Raw genomic sequence first — 25,253 nt, 5'->3', positions numbered from 1 at the left:
TTCATGTCAACACCTTTTTCATTTTTATTTCTTATCCCTCTACGTTCCACCGAAGGAATGAGACACAAAGACCAAGAAGACTACTCATATCCCGAACTTGACTGTCAAGTTATTCCGAAGCTAAGGAGTCATCTTCTTGCTGGATTGTGACAAGGAGAGACAACGAGAAAAAGAAAGATTAATAGTTATCCACTTCTGATTTATTTTAATTGAATTGTCAATGCAATGACGATAATTCTTCGCTCATTTTGTTCACAAAAGCCAGGACAGCTTTTTCTTTACACTATTTGTGCTTGACCAGTGTCACTGAATGATGGGTGACAGTGTGTCCCTTGGGTGTGATGCTTCTGTGGGTGTAATGTGTGTGTGTGTGTGTGTGTGTGTGTGTGTGTGTGTCTAGCAGCACGGTATGTTAAGAAGTGATTGTCACATATGGAAAACTTACGCTGCCCATCCGACTCAACAGTTCGTTAAAGGACAACTTCATCTTTATACACATGTAGATTGGATGAATGCAGAAATATCAGCAGCACACATCAGTAAAGGTTTGTGAAAAATCGGACAATCCATTTAGAAGTGATAAACGCTTTATCAAAGTTTCTTCGCAGTCACTGCTGGATGTGAAAACTTCTACAGCTAAATGATGTCACTTGAGCAGAAAGATATAAGGGAACTATACAGAGAATTTGAAAAAGAATTATACACGTGTATATTTTTTTTTGAAAAAAGTGCATACTTCCTTTACTTGTTAGTGTTGTATCCTAAAGGGTAATATCATTCCCCAAGTCAAGCGATCTTTCATAATACGAGAAAAGTAAGATTATGTTAAATATTTTTTTTTGCATTTTCTTTGTTATAGTTGTTATAGTACATGGCATCACAAGCTCTAGTAATTTTTCTCATCCAGCAATGGTAGCAATGAAATTCAAAATTCATAACTTTGAACGGACTGTCTGATTTTCTTCGGTCTTTCACTGATTGATGTCCTCTACTCTTATTAGTGAGTGCGTGCATGGGGTGGATGTAGGTGTGCGGTATCCTAAGAAGCAATTGAGTATATGAATATAAGAACGACCCAAATCCATGGAAGACCATTTCGAGTAAACTAAAAGAAACTTCATATCTTTTTAATTTGTCCAATAATATTCTATTCAACTGTGATGGGAAGGCAACATTGTATACACAAATTAGAACATATTATGACAATTAACATTTACATTAATTGTGGAGAGGCCATTTTGTGTGGTGGACTTGGGTCGTTCTTTGATTCATATACATGGTGTTCTGCTATAGAGATGAGAGAAGGATGGGAGAGGGCGCTATTATACGAATGTAAGAATGACCCAAGTCCCTCATTTTTACATTAATATAAGATTTAACTCATTCATTTCAGGCACTTCCGGGGGTAATTAGGATTTATCATTAATATACACAAGATGAGTCCATGCATAAGCTACAATTTCCCATGTCAAACTGAATTTGGCCAAAAATTGGACTTGGGTCGTTTTTATATTCAGGTCTTCAGTTACCAAGTACAATTTATGATTGCAAACACTCTAAGAACTAAAGGCTCATTTTTTTTTTTAAACTTTACAGTGTCACACTGGGAGCACCTTTGAATTTGGTCCCACTGTGACTTTGGTCATAAAGGTGCAAGGTGGCACCGGTAAGGGAGCTCCAAGCGTTACACTGAAAAGAGTGCAAAGTTTAATCTACATGTATTTTTCTTAGAGTGTTCAACAGAAGGCAAAATGCGCAGCTGCAAACTTACCTGCTGCTAAATCACATTCGAACTGTTTGTACGTTGTGTAACCTTGCCATGCCTGATTCCTGGTTTTACAAAAGAATAGATCGAGGAAAACAAAACGGTTACTTTCAGTTCATTTCAATTCTTTTTAGTTTAACCTTTTTTTGACACGCAGTGCTTTGACCCATATAAATGCAATGCAAAACCTTGAGGCCTCTATTCAAAATGCATTATGTACGTATTGTAGGACCCCTTGGCAGAGCAGCTCGAGTGAGCTGAAAGGCATAGAAGGTGCTTAAGGGAAACGTAGGGCCTAATAAATAGAATAAATAAATAAAAGCATAAATGTAACTGACTTGTTCACGCCTGGTTACTGATGTTGATCATCTACGAAACACCGTGCTTACCTGTCATGATTTCGTTCGCCAAGTTGATGAATCCCGCATCGTAGACTTTATTGCTCACTTTTTGGCGAAATTCTATTATTGAAATACAAATCAGGGCAAATAAACACTATTACTATCGATTTGAACCTTGCCATTCATTGTGCCCGATTCTTTATGCGTGATCAATACTCGAGGCACCGTTATGAGAGAAAGATATCAAGAAAACAAAATTAAATCCATAATCGTCAAGTATTTCCCCACGTTTACATTTTATAAGTCACCAGGGTCCTGGTTCATAAAACTTACTATCAGTGACAACTGCCACATTTCTGTGACAAATTTGCTCTCAGCCAAGAACATGCACGGATTTCACTAGCTTTTAACAATTATGACAACTTATCACTGATTGTGAAACCGGGTCCTGATTAAAGTGGTACATTTCACATGACGGGGAGTGTCACATAATTTCTCTAATGCTTACCTCTTTCGTGCGTTTATTTCTTACAAAGCCGTTTGGTTCTAGATGTAAACGGGCCGATGACATGAAACCATGTTTGTTTCCTTCTGACAGCTGAAACGCAATTGACATTATGCTACTCACAACTTGACCCATCTACATAGGAAGACCTAATGGCAGTGTGGAGGATTTCGTTTAAGGCCCCGTCCCACTAGAGTGCCATCTGATGTCAAACGAATTCGACAAATTGAAGATACGTTGAAGATGCAGATAATAGAATAGTTCTCAACATTTTTTTTTTTGTATATGTATATTTTAGATATTTATAAAGATTTCCAAAGATACGCCGCAGCTGACATTATTATTTTGAACATATCCAAAATCTTCGGCATATATATAACGATCCTAACTAACGAATAGCTTATGAAAACAAAGAAAGACAAACATGTTGGGAAATACGTGGCGGTTTCTTCAAATTTTGGAATTTGTGGGGGAATCGTTGGGCATTCCCGTGTGCCTTAACCAAAGACTAACAATAAAGGCGACGAGCAATAAGTGTGATTCCGCCGATATTTTACCTACTATACTAGTTTATAATACATTGAGAAATGATGTGACCTCAGTAAATCACAGTGTGATAGCGTTGCCATCCCTCACCACGGTCACAAAATCATTCATACAAATGTGTGAAATCGAAAACACGTTCCGAAATCAACTATCTAGCATCTATATATGTATGCATAGTGATATAATACATGGCACATGCAGAAATACATACACACATATTAACAGATATAGGGGACTATAGGCCCTACATACAGAGAACAACCACCAACCACACACGGTCTCCACCAAACACGCACAGGACACGTTTTGACACCACTGTACGACAGATCATGTGAACGCCTACACATAAACACCACACATACACCCGGCGTACTGGAAGTACACACAAACCACGATACTCATAACACACACACACACACACACACACACACACACACACACACACTCGTCCCATACACTCACCTACACACCATACACAACACATACCATGCAGCCCCCCCCCCCCACACACACACACAAACATACAAACACATATAGACATCACATTCACCAGTCACACCCACCCCTGGCCATCCACTCATAACACAGGAACGATCCACCCAAACCCCTAATGTAATATCAACGCTAAATGAAATATTAACCCTAAATGTAATACACCTTAACCCTAAATTTAATAACAACCCTAAATGTAATACATTTTAACGCTAAATGTAATAATCGAGTCAACCCTGAATGTAATACATTTTAGCCGTAAATGTAATAACCGGAGACAACCCTACATGTAATACATTGCAACCCTTAATGTGATATCGATCCTAAATGTAATATCAACCCTAAATGTAATACATATAACCCTAGATGTTATATCGACCCTAAATGTAATACATTTTAACGCTAAACGTAATAAGGACCTTAAATGTAATACGCCATAACCCTAAATGTAATGCATCTCAACCTGAATGTAATATCGACCCTAAATGCAATAATTCTAACCATATGTAATATCGACCCTAGATGTAATTCATCTTAACCCTCAATGTAATAAAGGCAACAGTGCCCGTAAAGTAAAAGGAACAATGAAACAAATGGAACCGACTGCTCTTTGAGCCTGATGAAGCGCCCCGGAGAGGACGTGAAACGTCGCTATTCCAAATTACAAGTTCCGGTAAATCCAGTTGACTAGATTTACTGATAGTTCATGAGATACTTTACCTGGATGACTGAGAACATTCACAGACGTGTCTTTTTATCATCTTTGAATCACCACCCTAGGAGATATGAATGTATGAGTAAGGCAAACTGACTAGTCTGAATTGTTGAATCAATATTAATATGAATACTGCAGAACGTGAAGCAATATATACATCATATGCTGCACCAGTCCTTGGAAGGCCGCACAAGCTGCACAAGAAAATCGAGAATAAATACCAAACGCTCATGCTATTGCCTATATTGAATGATAAGACTGGCGACTTCTAACGTAATAAGTGCCTCATCTGTCGAATCATTTAAAATTCTTCTTAAAACTCACCTGTTTAATCAGCTGTAATTTTTTTTTTTCTGGAGGCGCACACAGTTATCAATTATTGTACCATTGTATCACATGTATTTTTCTTTTCTTTTCTTTTCTTTCTTCTTCTTTTGTTACTGTTAACGTTAATTTTGTTAATGTTATTGTGTTTTCTAGTCTATTTGTATGAGTAGCAAAGTGCGCTTAGAAACGTCAGTATGAAGCGCCATATAAATGCAATTATTATTATTATTATCATTATTATTCTAAAGCTTGATTCTTTGATATAAATTATTTAAAATCCTAGAGTGTCATACTGAAAAGGGGTGATTATCAAATTGAGGGGTCAAAAAGTATTACATTTAGGGTTAGCATGCATTAAATTTAGGGTTGTATTCGGTTATTAGAGTTCACTCGATTATTACACTTAGCATAAAATGTAATACATTTTTAGGGGTGTTATTACATTTTAATAGGGTAAATGTGGTTTACATTTTGGGTGGTGATTACATAGCGTTAAAATGTATTACATAAAGGTTCAACATCACATCACACTGTAAATTGGATTTGAAACTACAATAAATATACGCAAATGTTTCTGTGGCTATCATTTCATTTCATTCTCATTATCTTCAGCATCACCACTATCACTTTCATCTTCACTATCACTTTTTTCTTCCTCACTACCCTGTCAACATCATCATACATCATCATCATCATCATCATATTTCACGTTACTCTTACTCGTATCTATGCACTAGGAATATAAAAAAACATAATGTATTTACAGTGTTTTATATTTTGTAGTATTTCTCCATTCCGCAAACAATATAATTTTTGTGTATTATGTATAGGTCCCTGGGCTGCCACGTGCTCAAGCTTTTTCTTATAGTGGCAGTCCTTCTTCCGCATAATTTCTCAGATAATTATTTGGAAAATTGGTAATACGATTTATAATTTGTTAATGAAATTAATTTACACATCGATTTTCCTTCTTTGAATCATGTACTTGTAATCTGCTTACTGATATTCCATGTGATATTACTGAAAATAATTTTGATTTATGTATGAAATTGTGTTGGAAGAAAAACAAATCAAACAAACAAATAAATCAAACATTTAGGGTTGTTATTACATTTAGGGGTAAGGTGTATTATATTTAGGGTCAGTATTACATTTAGCGTTAAAATGTATTACATTTATGGTCGATATAACATTTAGGGTTAATATGTATTACATTTAGGGTTGCTATTACATTTAAGGTTAAAAATTATTACATTGAGGGTCGATATTACTTTTAGGGTTGACATGTATTACATTTAGGGTTGTCTCCGGTTATTACATTTAGGGTTAAAATGTATTCAATTAACGGTTGACTCGATTATTACATTTAGCATTAGAATGTATTACATTTAGGGTTGTTATTACATTTGGGGTAGTGGTGTATTACATTTAGGGTTGTTATTATATTTGGGGTAGAGGTATATTACACTAGGGTCGATATTACATTTAGTGTTGATATTATATTTAGGGGTGATACAGCATCATCTTTTGCAGCTTGAAGACAACGACCGACGAGAATTTGTACAGCTACGTTTCATTTTACCTAGAGCTCTTTACCTCGTTCGGACTCGAGAGGGTTTAGAGAGTTGTCCTTGCCATGCTTCACCCATCTCACCAGCAGTCCCAGGACAACATTGTCAAATTCTGGGTCAAGTTGTTTCATTTTAACATCCAACACTTCACACAGCCGACCGGCTTCACTTGCAGGAATATGATGTGCCAGCTCTGTGAGAACCTCTTTACTGGGGAAGCAGTCTCTGTATTGGCCTAGTAACAGACATTAACAGCAAATATCCGTTTATCATTACACATAAGAAATGGCCGAATGAAATAAAAGGGGTCAGTTATTAACACGATGAACGAATTATGCTTGCTGGATTCATGTTGATATAATGTATTACAGTATTATTGTTAATCTAATGTAACTAATTTTATGAGACTACTTTATGTTACCAGAAACGTCTACAATTTTTAACAAATGGTATTGTTGGCTCTTCTATGCTAAATAACATATCGTAATGTCAAAGCACTAGTGATGGAATATGTGTTCTCTGATGTCCTCTTCACTGTTGTGCTCCAATTGATATGACTGAAACTTAGTGTAGCATAAAAAAAATGCTGAAAATTGCTTATCCAATAGTGGCGAGCCAATGGACTAGAATGCAAGTAAACAAACATAGCGTTTTAACTTCTTTTATCAATATTATTCTCATTATTATCTTCATTGTGTATAAACACTCTATTAATGCTTTATTATTTGTTCGTTGTCTCTAACTTTTATTCCGTTGCCTCCAATTGGCAATGATTGATACACCCAATTACGGCTCGCTGTTTGCTCAGCACCCCACCCCATTCCCCGTTGCTGCTGCTATTTCACTTTTTTCCTTTCTTTATTCCTCTGTTGTTCCTTATCTTGTTTGATGTTGCCTCCCTATTCATCCTTTTCCGACCTTCAATGGTTGTCCCAATAGTCCTCAGGATCACGACCCTCCACACTGACCCTCCTCTGCCTTTTGTCTGTCCACCTTCTTGCTCTAACCCCCCCCCCCTTTTTTTTTTTTACTTGTTGGGCTCCTTGCCCATGACTTCCCAACCTTCCCTTTTGTTTTCTTTGTTTTGTGTCCCTAGCCTGTCCCTGACTGTTCTTATTGTTTGAAGTCTTTACGTGATTGCTCTCCCTGTCTGTTTGTCGTTTTGCCTCCGACGAAGATTCTGCTAGGATCGAAAGCTCAGGCCCTTTTAACTCAATGACTGAAACTTATCAGAATTATTGCAAGAGAGTAAGACCAAAAAAAAAAAAAAAATCTAGCCAGATATTACTGTAATTCCATAGTTCGAAAGCTGCAACTATCCATGTTGTTATTGCATTTTTCTAAAACTATGAATCATTTCCTACCAATGATAGGTAAATGCATGCCGAACAGAAATGTACAGTATTTTTTTTTTCCAAGAATCCATGCTGGACATTGTCATTCCATATACCTTGAGGATAACTAGTCCCATATTGAACTTAATACACGGATAAACAGCAAACATTGATAAAGGTTTGTTGAAATAAAATGTTCATGAGGTGGTGGTATTGGCTGCAGTCACCTCTGTGTATACAGGAAGGTGATGATGACTTGCTTACCAAATCCTCGCTACTGCTGTGTTTACAGACGATAATGAGGAAATCATGATTACTATTAGTGACCAAGTTTATCTGTCACAAGTACTTCAATTTTTTGTAACACAATGCCAGTGTTTCATATTCTGCTTTCGTTTCTTTTTGAAATCATGTAAAAAAGGAGTGTCGGCAAAGATTGGTGCAGTGTAGGCAAATGGGATACATAAAGGCTATGCACCATCGCCTTATCTATTAGTGATTAGTGTATTACTGTTGTTTTGTCTTATAACAATATTTCCTGAAAAATGAGATATCTTTATTTTTTTCATTACTTCCTGTACGCCTCTAGCGGCTGATAGTTGACTTTATTGAAATCTGTGAAATAAACAGATATAAAGATGAAGAGTAATCTATTCTCATGAGTAAAGACATACCATCCCTTTTGCATTCAAATTCTTGAAAATCTGGTTGGAATATTTTAGGCATTGAAGAAAACACTATTTAGAAACCTCCCCTAAATTTTGAAATCAATATGGTCTTTATTTATTGAGTTAAATTGACCATTAAAATTCGAATATCTTTTTCGTCATACGAAAAAGAAATACAAATCTAAACAAGAAGTCTAGTTTTGACAGACCTGTGTGATGTACTTTAAATGTAGTTCATGTATGTGTGGTATGTTTTTATTTGCCATAGATAACAAAGTAAAAGAAGCTAGTGCATTCTTCCTTTCTGACCGCTTTAACATGCATATATTTTGTTCGAAGTGATTACAACCACAGGATGATTATATGCCGCTTTGCCTCGTTCACAGAATACGTTATACGGTAAGCACTTGGTATACGTTATTTGAATTTTAACGCCTAACATCCTTCAAATATCACAGAAATGTTATAGCTTTACAATAGTTTTGTTATTCTGGTGGAATACATCATGTTTTGTGCTATTTGGGCAGGAATGCAAAAGGAATGGCCCATCTTTTAGGGACATCTTGTTTTTCGAATAAAAGATGAGCATAATATGGGAAAATTTAAGTCCGGAGATACACTTTCTGTGGTCAAGGTGACAGGAAATTGGCAATCTACATGAGTGGCACATGCCCTCATTTACAATTTATTAGGCCCTAAAAGTGCTTCATCTGTGATGCGACTTTGTCTTTTCAAGCTGACAGGTGTATATAAATAAAGGCCTACATCCGAAAATCATAATTCCATGCAATCTATGACATGGAAACAAAATAAAAATCACCGGTATCAAGGTATATCACCCGTTATGATTTCCATGGCAACATGCTTGTATCCAGCGTTATGTATGATATCAGCCAAGGTGGTACGATGGTTGCAGTCTGGTGGACACATCATCTTCCTCCACTCTGTCAGCATCTTCATGTTCTCCTGGATCTTGCCTCCTATTCGAGTTTGTGTATTAGTGTAGTGCTCAATGCCCAACATCTCGGCTAGCTTGCCAGGTTCAATTCGTGTTGCCACTTCAATCAGATCGCTAGTACTCACTTCGTAATCTGTTGTGACATCATGGGCATGAAAATAGTGATTGGATTATAGCGTAGCCGTTTGGCTAGGCTACGCGTTCGTGTATTATATATGGCACTGCTCGGTGGATTTAGGGCCTATAAGGAAACTAATCGTTTCATAAATTTAGCGAGCCGGTTTAGGGACATTGAAACTGTAATTCACTCTATGTCCGATTTCAGTTTATGTTTGATTAGGTTTGAATAAACTGATTTGACATTGGTAGGCCTAATGAGAGTAGGACACAATGACAGAAGTTTCATCGCAATTGGTCATGAAATATTATGTTAGTGGCGAACATCTTTCACGTTATTACTCATGAAACACTGACGACAGCCTCAGCAATATGAACATTACATTACAAGACTGTCTTTGCCTAGCAACTCTCCCATCTACACAAACGCAAATAAATAATTTCATACAATCGATGACATTCTTTGTATCAACTACGGCCTTTTTTTTTTTTTTTTTTTTTTTTTAGGTTAGAACTGGTATTTGTATCTGTGATTCCGGTATCATTTTCTCGGGAATGCGTAAGAAGATGTAGCACTCTGTTTCACATTCAATATGAATGAAGCGTCAAATGTTGTGCTTATATGATCCCATATTCATTTCAGTCAAAATTCAGTCAAGATGGGAAATAATCGGACAGAAAACCTTGTCATTTGAGGAATAGTAGCCTGTAGATTACACTTGCATACAGCCACATTTTTGGTTATTCTTGCATGAAATCAGAAAGAATTCTAGCAGTGAAAATTAAATTTAAGATGGGTATTGAGACACGCGGCTCATACTGATGTTATCAAATATTCATTTAATGTTACTATTGCGTACAGGTTGTTCTACAAATAGGCGCACACTTCAATTTTAGGGTGAAGGGTGCCGGGGTGTCTTTACTGCGCCTGATTAGTAGAAGGGCGTTGACGGAAATTTAAATCAGAGAACACGATTGTCACGTTATATTCAGCTTCATACCTCCTCTGAGAATCTTAAGAACATTAATATAGGTATCTATCCTTTTAAAAGAATGACTGATCTAAATATCAATAATTATTTTTAACAAGTTGACCAACGATTTTAAAGGGCAATCTCAGTCTTGCTTTAGAAATTCTCTCTTTTTTTTCGACAACATCTACTTACCAAAATAGACTGTTCGGGATATGTGCCCGTAACCGCAAAGTCTCAGTTCTTTGGGTAGGGCTGACCTAGTCTGATATTCCGGATATGTCTTCACCTTCTCATACTGTAGTCGTATAAATTCATTGGTTCCCTTATTGCTTGCTGCTGAAGAACAATCCTCTTGGAATTGACTCAAGCGATGCATGGTGTAACCCAAAGCTTTGGCGAATGGGTAGACATCTTTCATGAGTAGGCGCATGGCCAGTCGGGGAATCTCAGCTTTGATGATTACGCTGCTATTTTTCACAGCAAGAAGCCTCTCTGTGAACAGCCAAAACACGTGAAACAGTGTATGAACAGACTATGACGGCATTAATCCGTTGGCTCACTACTATGGCAATACATATTCATATACTCGCATAATGCCAATTACTATCCTTTCACATTCACCACCTGCATGTCATGTTTATGCCCCTTGGAAAATTAAAAAAAGAAATGAAATGTGAAATTGAAATATAATTCAAAACCTCTGGACATCAACAACATACTGACTTCATGAGGATCCACAAGTCAGCAATAATTGTGCTACGCAGATTGATGCGGTGCCGCGTTGGTAAAGGTGGAAGACGTGTATTTGATCACTGTATCATCGAAAGGCCAGGGCAAAACGGCATTGTGACACACATTTTGTTAGTCAATGTCACTTGTCTGTTCGTTGTCTGTGCGGACATTTTGGGGCAGTTCAATACTTCACCTTGAACAACCCCTCCCTCCCGTACAGGACGGTAACCAGGACCTGGTATCGTTCTAGTGTAATCCACCCGAACTTTGTATCATTACGCCGTCGATCTGTCGGAAGCGATATGCCAGTCGGGATGTAACAGACTGGCAGCAGGGTGTAGTCAGTTCCCAAGGAAGACGACAAGCATCGAAGACAGTAACATGTGTTCGGAAAGGTGTTGCTTTACTCATGGAGCTAAGACAACTTTGGCAGACTCCTAACATGGAGCTAAGACACACTCAATGTTCACTCATCATTTGGCCAGTACGTCTGTACGCTAACTGTACCCCTGTACACTGTGTCATCGCTACTTCTATTTCTCGGACCCAACAATGTTGCACAAGTATTTTGCTAAAAGTCAGACCAGGTAATGAAACAGGGCCGCACGCAAGATTTTCTGAGCCATGTAAGGGCATAAAAGCATGTGCATAAGAGCGACCCTTTCTCAGTTACAGATTACCACACGCAAGATATGGTCTGGAGTACCATTGATAATGACTTTTAAAAAAGGTTTCTAGGTAAGAAAATGAAGGGTTTGTTTGCAAAAACCGATAAGTCCATTTTTGAAGATTTTGAAGTGCGATCTCTGTCATAAAGTTCAAAATAATACTTTTTAAATGATATATTGGTCACTACATATAATGGTATATTTTTAAAGTTATAGTCAAAAGAAGCAAATTTTTTCTTATTATTCTCTTTATTTTTCTTGACCTTTAATCGCAAATATCTCCATTTGACAAATATGGACTTATCGGTTTTTGCAACTCTTCAAATATATAGTCAGATACTACGTAAATGAATTTTAAAAATAAAAATGACTAAGAAAAAAAAGTGTGACAGGCGTGGTAAACCACAACTTCATCATGATCACGAAGATGGACCATGGCAAAGGCATATTTCCAGAGATGTTTCGAGTACCTGAAGGTAAAGTAAAGACATGCGGCATGCAAAGTCCCCAAGAGTTTGACGAAATAACTCTATACCAAAAGCATGACGTCAAAAATCTGAGTTAATTGCTGAATGTCAGCATTCATATTCGTCTAATTCTTGAAATGTTAGGGCTTATTTTCTTTACTTTGGTTGATCTCAGTAGCATCATGATTATGTTTCATCATAAGCAAGAAGTCATATCTAGCCTATCCCTACACATTTATATTGTTTGTGCAAAGATGTGGAAGAGGTTTGACAAACTCACTGGTTCTTGTTTTCCTTCTGCCTGCTATGCATTCGTGTCTTTATATATAAATGGAAATGCAGCCTACACGGTGTGTAAACATCGTTAGCTGACCGCAACCGGTGAATAGGAATCAATCAAAGTCACACCTAAATACTTATTCACTGGTCCTGCCACGACCTATATATTTTCATGTTTTGCTCTTTATACCGACAACGGTTTGGGTGGATAAAGGCAGGTTTAATCCACTCTCCGAATGATGGGGACATATCATTTTTCGCTCTTTGGAAATGGCATACCTGCTGGGGAGTGGTAGGTGTAGTGTTATTCATGGGTTTTATCAAGTGTTTTATAAGATAAACTTTTTTCATGACATTACAATAGTCACATGGTATGAGATGATAGCATAGTCAAAGTAAATCGTCATATACTATGAAAAAAAATGTGCAAAAAAAGTGAAAAGAAAAAGGTCATCCGTTCAGATTTCAAAAAACAAAGAAAATAAAGTTGTTGCAAAATATTACAGAATGATATAGTTTTGAACTAAAAAATTCCATACTATTTAAATAAAATAATCTGTTTAAGCAAGAACGAATGTACAACTGTATCTATTGATTTAATGACTGATCGAGTTTATCTTTATTTCCATTTTTTCTCAGATTTCTACGTCGGTCCAGCAAGAAATTGTCATTCTTTACATGCAGAATAGAAATAAATAGACAAACACACACACACACACACACACACACACACACACACACACACACAATCTCTGCTTTTAAAAGGCTGGTATTGGAGATATAGTGCATGAAATCCACGACCTGAACTCAAACACTTATAGAATAGAAGATCGTTTTACCGTATTTGACATTTATCTTTTTCAGGACTCCCCTGATCCTCTTTCTCTGTCCTTTCCTCCTGTCGCCCTTTTCCTGTTCAAGTGCGCTAGCTATTTCCACATCTTTGGCCGACCCTGGGTTTTTAAGCTTTAAGTCTACAGCGATACTTCTCACCGCCTCCGGGTCCGCATACTTCCTGATGAGTTGGATTTCCTCCCTGGTTATGTTGCTATCTGAATGAAACAAAAAAAAAAATCAAAATATGAAAAAAAAGGATAATTTCGCATCCGTTACTCATCGTAACGACTTTTAGGCAATCAAAACAACACTGTCTTCATAAGGGTAGATTAGGAAAGGCGATTGTTTTCACTTCAGTGTGTTCTTTCTTGGCAACATAGCAAAAGACAACTTGAAGACAGCAAGTAATCACTGACATCATCAATTCCATCTTACCGTTTAATCGCCTCACAAAAGATTTGTATCATGTATTACATATACTCAGTTTTATGTCTCGTGGTGTTTGTAGATTGTTTTTACCTTTTCCCCCTTCAATTAATTACAAGAAATGGGCATTCTAGAAGTGGTCCACAGAAATACTCACCTAACCCCACATCTTCTTCTTCTGTGCTGCTCGCTACATCCATGTCTTCATGTTCGTTTTCTTCCGTGCTATGATCTCCTCCTTTCGGCAAGAGGGGAGCAGTAAATTTAGGGGAAATAGTGTAAAACAAAACAATAGCAGCAACAGCAAACACGAGCAGCCCAGACAATCTTGTATATGCGAAAGGCATGGGGTGTAGGGAATTACAATCCACTTATTCATCTGATCATACATATTATACAAATAGGCAAGACCAAAGAATATAAATTCGATTTTTCTTTCAGCAGGCAAATATTCATTGCACAGCTATGTACACAATATCCAATAACATACATATAGTAGAGGCTACTACGTAATCCCGTGAGATTTTTGTGCAAAAATTGATTTTTTTGGCTAACTTTGTCAACGTCTTCAGCCACCATTTTGAATTTCAAAATGGCCGCCATAGCAAACTGTATTTTGACCCATATTTCATAAAGTGAGCATTGTAGAAGCTTCAAATTTGGTGCAAAATGCATGGGTGTGATGGCAGGCACTCTGATATCTCTTTTTGTGATATTGTAGATTGTTTTGATACAATTTGTAGGCTGCCATTATCAATTTCAAAATGGCCACCGTAGCAAACTGTATTTTGACCCATATTTCATAAAGTGAGCATTGTAGAAACTTCAAATTTGGTGCAAAATGCATCGTTGTGAAATCAGACACTCTGATATATCTTTTTCTGATATTATTGACTGTTTTGTACAGTTTGTAGGCTGCCATCTTGATATTCAAAATGCCGCCATAGCGTTTTTACCCATATCTGACGTTGCAATTGTTGTAGAAGCATCAAATTTTCAAGAATGCACATGCTTGTCGTGTCCAACGTTCCAGTACAGCTGTTTCCTAATTGTGGATCATTTGATATACTAGGCCATCATGTTGAAAGTCAAGATGGCCGCCATAGGAAAGAAAAATACTGTGGTAAGCACCTTAGATGAATTTGCCAAAATTGTCCTAGTTAGACCGAATTCATTCCCAGATCACGCAGAATGACAGCCATCTCTCGATTCAAAATGGAAACCATAAATTCAAAATTTAAGGACGAGGTACAACAGTGACGTCATCAAGTCATACTGAAGAACAAAATCTGTGTATGGGAGGGGGGGGGGGGCAATACCACTTTCCCATGTAATTTGGGCAAGCGTGTAAGCGTTACATCCCATATAGCCAGGCGGATCGGTTCGCGAAATAAGCGCTAAAGTGGTTTGTTTCTGCCTCTTAGGCAACACATTATTTTGCGTTGTGGAACCTCGTTAATGATTATATTTAAGCCCAGTCAATACATATTTGTACATAAGAAAGCGTTGACACAATTGAAGGTGATCTTCAAAAATTTTATGCTGCCTCGAGAGCGAAGACAAACAAGGAAATGTCTCGCAATGGCAAGAAATGCCATGGTCACCCTACCAGGCATGCTATTCACAAGCTTGTTTGTTGGCCACAAACTGAAAAAAAAGAAGGTTTGCTACATATATTTCTGGAATAACACAGAATTGATAAAGAATGAGTACGCTTTTTCCTGATTGCCCTTGAGTGAGTTATCTTCAATTATTAAACCTTTCAAGATGCTTTGGTTGTACAGCCAATGATTCTATAACTACAAAAGAGCAATAATAGCTCAGTTCTGTGGCGCTTTGCATGCATCAGAATTCCTCCACAATTTAGAAAACCATCACACGAGGGTAATCTAAAAGAACTGTCACTTCCTTGAAGCTGATAATGTGGTGTTTGGCAGTCAGGTATCGGAAACATTCAAGGGTGACATTCTAGGAAGAGATGAAAAGGGCAGTTTTTTTTTTTTTATCCTGTATTCCCAAAGAATTTTTATCTGAGAGAATTAAAATGCATTAATCTCTGATCCATACATTCAGCTCATGCAAAAAAAAAAAAAAAAATACACCATGCAGGATTGGATCCAAAGTCATTAAGCTTAAGAGGATCTCCAACTTCTCATAACATTTCTAAAGGTTCTACAGTCTGATAGACCTGTCATTACTTAAGTATCGAATGGTGGAAGTTCTAAATAATTCCACAATCACTCTTTGTCTCATAATTTCACGGCCTTCTCCTCATTCTCGCTAACAAAGATTCATTTTTCCTACCCATGCCTTGTAAAGCCACAAAACTGAGCCAAATAAACAGCCTGAAAGTTGAATTACTGAGCAGTCCATCTGACAAAGAGACCACATCATAGAAAGAAAAACGGGGTTTATCAAAGATGCCATGGGAGCCGTCACCCGTCAGTCACAACAGCCTCATTTCATTGTGTATATTAGATGGTACTTCAAGAGCAAGGGGAAAATTGGAGATGTTGATGATTGTTACGTAGACACGGACAATTCAATTCTCCTGATGGGTCTTGTAAATTTACTTTACTTACTGCATTGCATATTGTCTGCTACATTACTGGAAAAGGAAATGATAAACAATTGACATTATGGAGAGATTATGTTCTGCAGTTCGTTGCGAAAAAAAAAAAACAACAACCAAAGGTCTGCTTTTTCATGCCTTTCAAGGTGCTGGCTGTAGTTGAAAATGTGAGGATGTCTCAAAGAGCAGATGGATGAAGAAGTATCTAAACCTTAAATCACGCAGAATGTGCAATGACACAGTCCATGCCTTCCAGAAGTTTGGCGTGGATGACTTTAACCAGGACATTAATCTCTGGCTTTAGCTTCGTAGAGTCTTGATACAACACATCCAGAGAGTAAACCTAGTAAACTCTCACAACCCAATTTGTGCCTCTACTACAGGGAAATGTAATATATTACATTGTGGTTATTTCCAGAGGGTATGTACTCTTCAATTATTGTAAAATGCTTTGAGCTTCCTACACCAACGATAGTCACAGAATTAATCATCGTGCTCGTATAGCAAGAAATGCAAAAGTCATTGTTTCTGGAAGAATTTAGAACCAATTGTACTCTTCAATTATTGTAAAATGCTTTGAGCTTCCTACACCAACGACAGTCACAAAATTCATTATCGTGCTCATATAGCAAGAAATGCAAAAGTCATTGTTTCTGGAAGAATTGAGAACTAATTGTACCCTGTGTAGTACACACAATGTACGGCCGTACATTAAGTGCTGTTACTTTAAAAACACTTGCAGACGATGAGCCTAGAAGGCATTTTTTAAAGTGACTATCCCATGAATTTTTAGAGTATAGGGCTAACATTGTAAACTCTACAACCAAATCGTCTAAACGGGGCATTTAGCCACACAGACACAGTTATTAAGAGGCTCTTTTAAAAGTCATTTGTTTTGACATCAGAATCACATGATTTCCCATTCACAAATTCTACCCAAACCCTATGCTTTTAAAGGAATGTTTCCATGGCAGCCGTTTTGCATTTCAACATGGCAGTGTACCTACAGGACAGGAAGCACTCCCACCTACCCAATTTACTGACGTGATTGCCTTACACATGAGACACGTGTTCCAGCGTGCATGTATTTGCAGTTTAAAAGATCTTTAATACATCACCAAATACGGTCGAAATCTATCTTGAATTTCAAGAGTAGCAGCCAATACGAACAATCTATTATAACAGAATGTATATGCCCAATGTGTGTGCTATTTTTTTTTAAAGAATGCACACTGTACGCCACCATAAACATTGATATGTCTAAATCTTTGCTTGTGACCAAAGATGATAGCTGAAAAGCAGCCATTTTGAATCTTAAGATGGCAGCTTCGAAAGTGATCTGCAATTTCAGGGAGTGAAAAAATGCATCTGAATGTTCATCATCATGAGCTCGGTTTATGTCCGAAATGTGAACATTCTGTATTGCTTACAATATAAAATATGGGTCAAAATATACATTCTGGTATGGTGGCCATTTTAAATTTCAAGATGGCCACCTTTGATATCAAAATGAACCATCGTTTCAGTAAAAGATGTTTCAGAATGTATACGCATGCTCTTTGCCCAAAATTAGAACCTTACACAATACATACGATATGAGATACAGGCCTATTTACATATGTTACGGTGGCCATTTTGAATTTCAAGATGGCCACCAACGAACATGATCCATCGTTTAAAATCAAATGTATATATTAGCATGTCTGACATCATAAGCATGCTTTTTGCCCCCAATTAATACTTTCCATAATGCTTACAACCTGAGATATGGGTCAAAATATATTTAGCTATGGCGGCCATTTTGAATTTCAAGATGGCTGCCTAAAATTGTATCAAAACTATGTACAATATCGGAAATTGGTGTATCAGAATGTCTGACATCATATACATGCTTTTTTTTTTGCATCAAATGTGAACCTTCTATGATGTTCATATTATGAGAATTGGGCCAAAATACAGTTTGCTATGGCGGCCATTTTGAAATTCAAAATGGCTAAAATGGCAGCTGAAGACGTGATTGGAAATAATGGAACCAACGTGTTTTTTTTGTTTTGTTTTTTATTCAGCACCCCCAAATTGACCAAGTTAGCTAATAAAATCAATTTTGGCATGAAAATCTCACGGAACCCAATATTTCGACATAGCAGACTGTACTAATATGATTTTAAATGAATAGTCTAAAGCCGGCCACACAAACACTGACAATGAAAGATTATTATAATAATAAAATAATGATTATTCTAACAATAACAAAAATACTTATAATCATTATACTACTATAGGGCTTTAATAATGCTTCAAACCAAATAACTTTTTTTTTTTTTGATAAAAATGAGTTAAACTGGTTTTAAACTCATTCACTGTAAGTGCCTATATTACAAACACGCACGTGGTATATTCCGGAAAGACATTTAAACACTAATGTTTGACGTTGAGAATTTTAGAAAGGGCACAGCGTTTCAGATGATGACTTGAATTCTCCAATTTTCTGGATGTACACTGCTACTGTACTATCAATAGCAGTGCATACTACTAAAAACGGGTTGAACATAATTCTCTCTTTTAGGGATAACAAAAATGTACCTCACATTATAAAGGATTACAATGAGAAGAATGAGAATTGCAAACTGATCTAGCACATGCAGTTTGTGCTCATCTAGATTGTAATATTGCTTGTCAGAGAGAGATAATCAACTTGTGTAAAATGAGTGAGGTTGTTTTTTAGTACGTTGTAGGTGTTTGGGCTGTCAAAAGATCTGTGCAATACCGAGGAAAAAGTGAAAAGAATGGTGACAAACATCAGAGATATATCACACAAAGGTGTGGAGTGAGCCAAACCAAATTCCCGTGTTTCTTGCAGAAATCAAAAGGACGTCCACGCGTTTGAAGCTATCTTTTTTTTTTTCTTTTTTCTTGCACATCCCTTCTCCGTTTGTGTCAATAGGCAGTGCATAAACTAAAAAAGTACGTAGAGACAAAGATATTTGTAACTGATACACTAATTTCTTTAAAGAAATGCTGCGTACGTCTAAAGAACAAACACATTTCTATCATTATTATTGCTTTCAATACGATCATCACTATCATTATCATGTCGGTACGTCTACAAAAAAGAAATGCAAGACAGAATAACATTATATTCGAATGGCAGTGATCTCGTTTTTATAGGGCATTGCCCGATACCTCAGTTTGAAGTGTCCATTCCAAAATGTCTTAGATTATTGTTTCCCCAAACTAGACTTTTGGGGTTTTTTAACAGAAATGTATCAGTACTCCTTAACAGTAAATTATTCGTGGTATTGAAATTTTTGTGACAAAACTGAGAAATCAGTCTGGTTCCAAACGTGCTAAATCCAGTTAGACACACTCAGAAACCAGTTTGCATGATCTTCTCAGAGTACGGACAGACTGGCTAGCTTCCAACAATAGCCGAGAAGCCATGCAGATGGCCCATATATTGTATGTTTATTTACTGTGAAATGTTATTTCTTTTTTTAGCATATATGACCTATACTCGTTAGAGAAGTTTTATAAAACAAAGTAAGAATGTTGAGAGTTAACAAATCGTTCCATAAAAAACACATAACGTCACCAAAAATTAGTGATTAAAACCGCATTTACTAATCTACGTCACAGTGCAACTATGTTTGACTTCTTTAACAATCTGTGTAGACACGCGGACTTTTGCAAAGCATATTTTCTCTATCCCATTATGAGGTTCTCCTTATGAGACATAAAGGCATTGCATAAAAAGGAGTTAGAGGCATTATGAAATAGAAATCTAAGTTTTTCTCCCCTTACCATCCAAAGTGGATTCAGCATCTTTTGTAAAGTAACTCTGAGTTAACTGCAAACAATGATGATACACATTGTATGAATTATATCAGACATTCTGTATATTGCTACTCCAATCAAATGGGACCTTCGTCTTTTATATTTGAATATTTGTCTGTTTTCCTTTGGCGTTTTTTTGATTTTGCTTCCCAAGACCAAAAAAAAAAGGGGGGGGGAAAAATAATATTTCTATGAATGTATGTATATGACGGTTGCAAAGATGGATGCATACATACTTGAACTAAGTCTGTCGTTTCCTCTGGCTACTTTCACGTCCTTTCCTTCCACGGGCCTTTGCGATTCAAAGTTCTCGTTAGGTCCCGAAGTCTGACCACCATTTTGAGGCATCGATGTCTGACCAGCATTTTGAGGCGTCGATGTCTGACCAGCATTTTTGGGCATCGATGTCTGACCACCATTTTGAGGTATCGATGACTGACGAGCATTTTTGGGCATCGATGTCTGACCACCATTTTGAGGCATCGATGTCTGACCAGCATTTTGGGGCGTCGATGTCTGACCAGCATTTTGGGGCATCGATGTCTGACCACCATTTTGAGGTATCGATTTTTGACCAGCATTTTTGGGCATCGATGTCTGACCACCATTTTGAGACATTGATGTCTGACCAGCATTTTGAGGCATCGATGACTGACCATCATTTTCGGGCATCAATGCTGATGTACCTATATTAAAATATACAGAACAGTACCATCCGTGACACCAGAAACAACAAACATAGGGCCTTCTCAAAATAGGAGCATGTGGGGATTCCATATCATTCACACTTGAGAGCACAAAGGTCAAAGTCGGAAATCGGCACAGAGTAGCTTAATGTTCTTTTGTAATTACAAATTCCGAAATGTTAAATTCCAATAACAATGTATGCGTTAATGTTAAAGCGTTAATTGGAAACCCATCCCTTCCAGCAAATTGGGTTATATCATTGATAAAGGTAAATGAAAGGTCACATTCCCACTTTGATTCTGTGCAAAAAGTGAAGACATCCCTTTCGACTGTGCGCTGTGTTGAATTACTTGTCTTTCACTTTTTTAGATTTTCGTAGGGGAGGAATAAGCTATCATCATCAAGATTGTGAAATTCAAAAAGACGAGAATGTACTCCGCAAAATACGAGTATATGTACCGTTTTCGCCTTTTGTATAGCTTTCGTTCTTCTTTTTCCCTTCCTCACAGTCTATTGGATCAGATTCTGTTTCAGTATCCTCCATCGTTTGGTCTTTACTTTTGGACATCAATGGGGCTGTACATAAGGGAAAAAAATAACCAAAAAGCAGACATACAGACAAGTTAAGTTCTATAATATGTTTGTTAATTGTGTTGGTTCTGAAAACACTTGGTGTAAATACAATGAAAAAAAAAAGGAGGAGGAACGATTCTGGGTTTTCTAATATTTTTCACATGTCCATAAAGACTGTACTAGTTCATTGTTACTCGTCAGGAATGCTCTTCTTAAAAAAATGAAGACAATGCACATTGATACATGCTTATAAACATGGCTTCCTGCACTAGTTGTAGGAGTTTGGTGATTTAACATGCACTATATCTAACTGCTTGCACGTAATATTCATTATCTTTTTTTGTGCCTTTTGTTTCTATTTGTCGTGTCTGGGGCCTGTGCTGTCCAAGCAGTTCCAGTTATCATTATTGTCACAATCGCCATGACGAAATGTATAACTTTCATTATCATTATCATTATTATTAATTTGTGCTTAATATTTCTAATATTTTAATTTTTGTGTTTCTAACTTTTTACCGTCCAGCTTCTCAAAACCAACAAAAAGCCGCAGATTAGAATATATTAAGAAGCGAAATGTTTCGTTTTGGTTCACCAGCTGAATTTTATTTAGTCTGTCATACCTTAAAGATAAATCTTTTCCCTACACTATTGTCAAAATTTAATGGCTTAAAACAAAACCAAAATCATAATAACAGAAGTTTTCTGGCTCATTCCGTAGTCGGACAAGAGCGCCTAGGCTCTCTGTTTTTATTGATCCTTTTGCGCAGCATGCTTGAGTGACCCCACTTTCGAATATCTTTTTACTCCTTTTCCATGTAACTGCACCTCCAAATTCTCTCTCTCTCTCTCTGTCTGTCTGTTTGTCTGTTTGTCTCTCTCTCTTCCTTGTTTCAATCATTTTTAATGGGTTGGGACGGTCTCTATTAATAAGATATATATCATTTCAAAACTTACAACTTGTTCTTTACAATTATGTAGAAAAGGGGACATTCATTTTGGCTTCCTTTTTGTGGATTTTAAAGCTGCGCAGTTGAAAATAATAAAGACGCATTCCTTAGGGTATACAACGTCAAATAGAGCTGTACACTGACAGGGAAATCACGATCTGAACTTGATGAATATTATTAGGCATACACCCTACAAAATATAGGCCTAATAACATAAAACAAAATAAAAAAGCAATTTTCATATGACGTTTCCTTTTGTGATTCATTGACAGCATTGACTACGCAATTAGTAGAACTCCAGGCATCATCCTTTGAGGCCTGAGGTGATATACAAAAAGCCGTAACACCAGAACTACAGCACAACAATTTTGCTATTTTTTTGTTTGTCCAATATCACCAATGTTTACTTGTTATATTCTTATAGTTACACCTATTGTCATTGTTCTTTTTAGATCATGCGGGTTGGTTTTTTTTTTTTTTTTGGGTGGGGGGAGGGTGGAAAGATCGTATCTCTGAAAATATCCTATTTTCCCCATTTTGGGATGTTTTTGAGGTCCAGGTGCTACTGTCACTTTTTTTTTAGACTTTGCGGATTTTTTTTTTCTTGTTTGTTTGTTTTTTGAGGGTAGAAAGAGCGTATCTGTGAACATATTCCCTATTTTGGAAGGATTTGGGGGTCCAAAATTCTAATTTGGTCTGGTCTTGAAAATAATTTATTTAGCGTTTCTGAGATACTGGGTGTTATCTTCTCAGTATTTATACATTTTCTTTCTCGTATTTTGGCAATATGGTGTATTTGAAGAGTTGCCCAGACATGCATTCAGCTAGAGTGTTCATCATCTAGGCAAAACCGTACGTATTTTGATATACTCCTTTGTGGAAATGTATGATTTCTTTTGGATTGCGATTGGATAAGAGGCATACATTTCGATACATCCTTTGGCCAAATAAATCATTCCTTGTTGAGTCTTTTGGCAGAAGAACGTATCTATAGATGCTCCAGTCATTTCTCTTTTCTTAATCAAATGTTTTCAACAGCCGAATGTCTTGGCAAAGAGATGTATTTCTAAGTAAACCCTGATAACAAGTCAATTTTCATTTCATTTTTTTTTCATTTCATTTTATTTCATTCTCTTTGTTTTTGTTTCAGTTGAAAAAAGGAGAACTGAGAGGTCCACTAAAAAGCAAGCTTGTAGATTGTGAACCACTCAAGAAACTCTAACTAAATACTTATTTGTATATGCTGGACACAAGTATAATTTACAGAAGACGGAAAAAAACGGGAGACACACAATAACATGACACGACTAGACAGAAAGGTGGAAAATGAAATGAAGGAAGGAAGAAAGAAAGAGAATGCCTACACGCTGATCAAAGAAACAAAAGAGAGAATTGAAGAGGGAATTGAAGAAATTCTTTAAACAGCCGGTGGTTGCATACAGCTGTGTAGAAATTATAATGGCTATTTCATAAATTAGTGAATTCAGAAATCAATTGATTGATGGTTGGATGATAAACCCTGTGGTTGTTGGAACATGATTAATAAAAACGAACATCAGAGAGGGTTTAACAGAAAGGATTTCAACTTACGCTTAAAGGAATAACAAAGAAGGAGAATTTTTATTTCGCTTCTTAATGAATTCCAGAATCTAGGGCCTGTGTATATAAATGTATTCTGAGCCAATAATGTTCTCAGAAGAGGTAGATGAAACTCAGAAGATTGTCTGGTGGGATAATTATGGAAAAATTGCATTCCTTGAATATACAGGGAAGTGCATTTGTGTTGAAATTAAACATAAACTGTCCAAGTTGAAAAAAATATCTGGTATTCTACGATATTTCGGAACACGGGCTATCTATCCTATCATGCATGCGAGGAAAGCCCACACTCTGTAGTCTGCATTATACTTTTCAAGTGTTTGTCCATACATTTGATTTGATTTGATTTGATTTATTTCTGCTTAATTCCGTTACATCAGATATTATTTTGTAAAAGTCATTTATGACAAATAGTATATTGACGCACAGTTTTTAGTACAAAAATAAAACAAATACAAACAGCTTAGGGAACTTTAATAAACAGAAGGGTCTCCAAAATAAGCCGAGGCTTGACGGTATAGAGACCCTATACTTTGTTACGACCAAAATCACTCCGAGAATGATCGCACAAAAGAAACAATCAACTAATGTTCAGGCGGTCTATTAACGGTGATATTGTGGGTACAGACTCGTAATCGGTTGCACATCAGTACAATAATGATCAATAGAAACAATTACAAATCGGTAGTGGAATCACTTACATGCATCCAAACTATCACAAAGTCGCTACAGTTCCCTGGTAGTGTCCAGATACGATGTTCGATACACAAATGAATGATCCACGACGCACCGAAGAATGATTCGTGCGACGAAAATCCAAAGGCACAGGTTACAATAGTCCGCGTTATAAATCCAGGGTATATGTCCACAATATATGTCCACGGCAAAACGTGCAAATTCCAAACGTTGTGACGACCACGTCCAGTTGATGCGTTGAATGATGATTCACTTAATATTGTCCAGCTAGGAATCCAGCCCGTCACAGCTTTTCCGTAGCAATGTCCATTGACATAAAAATATGGAGTCTATCTTCAATGTAGGCAAATTAATTATCTGCAGGCAAAATGTCTCCCAGGCCAAGTATCTCCACAAACATAACAGGTCAGCAGGTAACACAGGACTGACTATAACAAGTCGCTTCAGAGCCAGAAGTGACGTAACTCTCAGAGCAGAGGTGTTGGGTACTCTGCCTACTGCAGAATTTCTCTGGCTTATATACTATCCATTCACCCCCTTCTAGCACATTCTATAACTCTCTCCAACCTACTAGCCAGTCCAAGTTCCAGGAAACCTGGATGACTCACTGCCTAACTATGTAC

General features: G+C 36.9%; 1 protein-coding gene across 1 annotated transcript in view; it reads right to left on the bottom strand.

The window, feature by feature from the left end:
• Positions 1-25,253, bottom strand: part of LOC139720274 (uncharacterized) — a 162,810-nt gene that overhangs the window by 100,515 nt on the left and 37,042 nt on the right. Inside the window, exons 12-17 of the mRNA XM_071631633.1 lie at positions 21,275-21,391; positions 20,365-20,814; positions 13,880-13,960; positions 13,299-13,511; positions 10,506-10,805; positions 9,104-9,355 (exon numbers count right to left, since the gene is read on the bottom strand). Coding sequence (XP_071487734.1) covers positions 9,104-9,355; positions 10,506-10,805; positions 13,299-13,511; positions 13,880-13,960; positions 20,365-20,814; positions 21,275-21,391 — 1,413 coding nt within the window. The remainder of the gene's footprint in view (positions 1-9,103; positions 9,356-10,505; positions 10,806-13,298; positions 13,512-13,879; positions 13,961-20,364; positions 20,815-21,274; positions 21,392-25,253) is intronic.

Source organism: Diadema antillarum, unplaced genomic scaffold (assembly GCF_040938485.1).
Source record: "Diadema antillarum isolate AM-2024a unplaced genomic scaffold, OU_Dant_1.0 scf00000125, whole genome shotgun sequence".
Classification (NCBI taxonomy): Eukaryota; Metazoa; Echinodermata; class Echinoidea; order Diadematoida; family Diadematidae; genus Diadema; species Diadema antillarum.
Note: the sequence above shows the minus strand (reverse complement) of the source record. Positions and strands in the feature narration are given on the sequence as shown.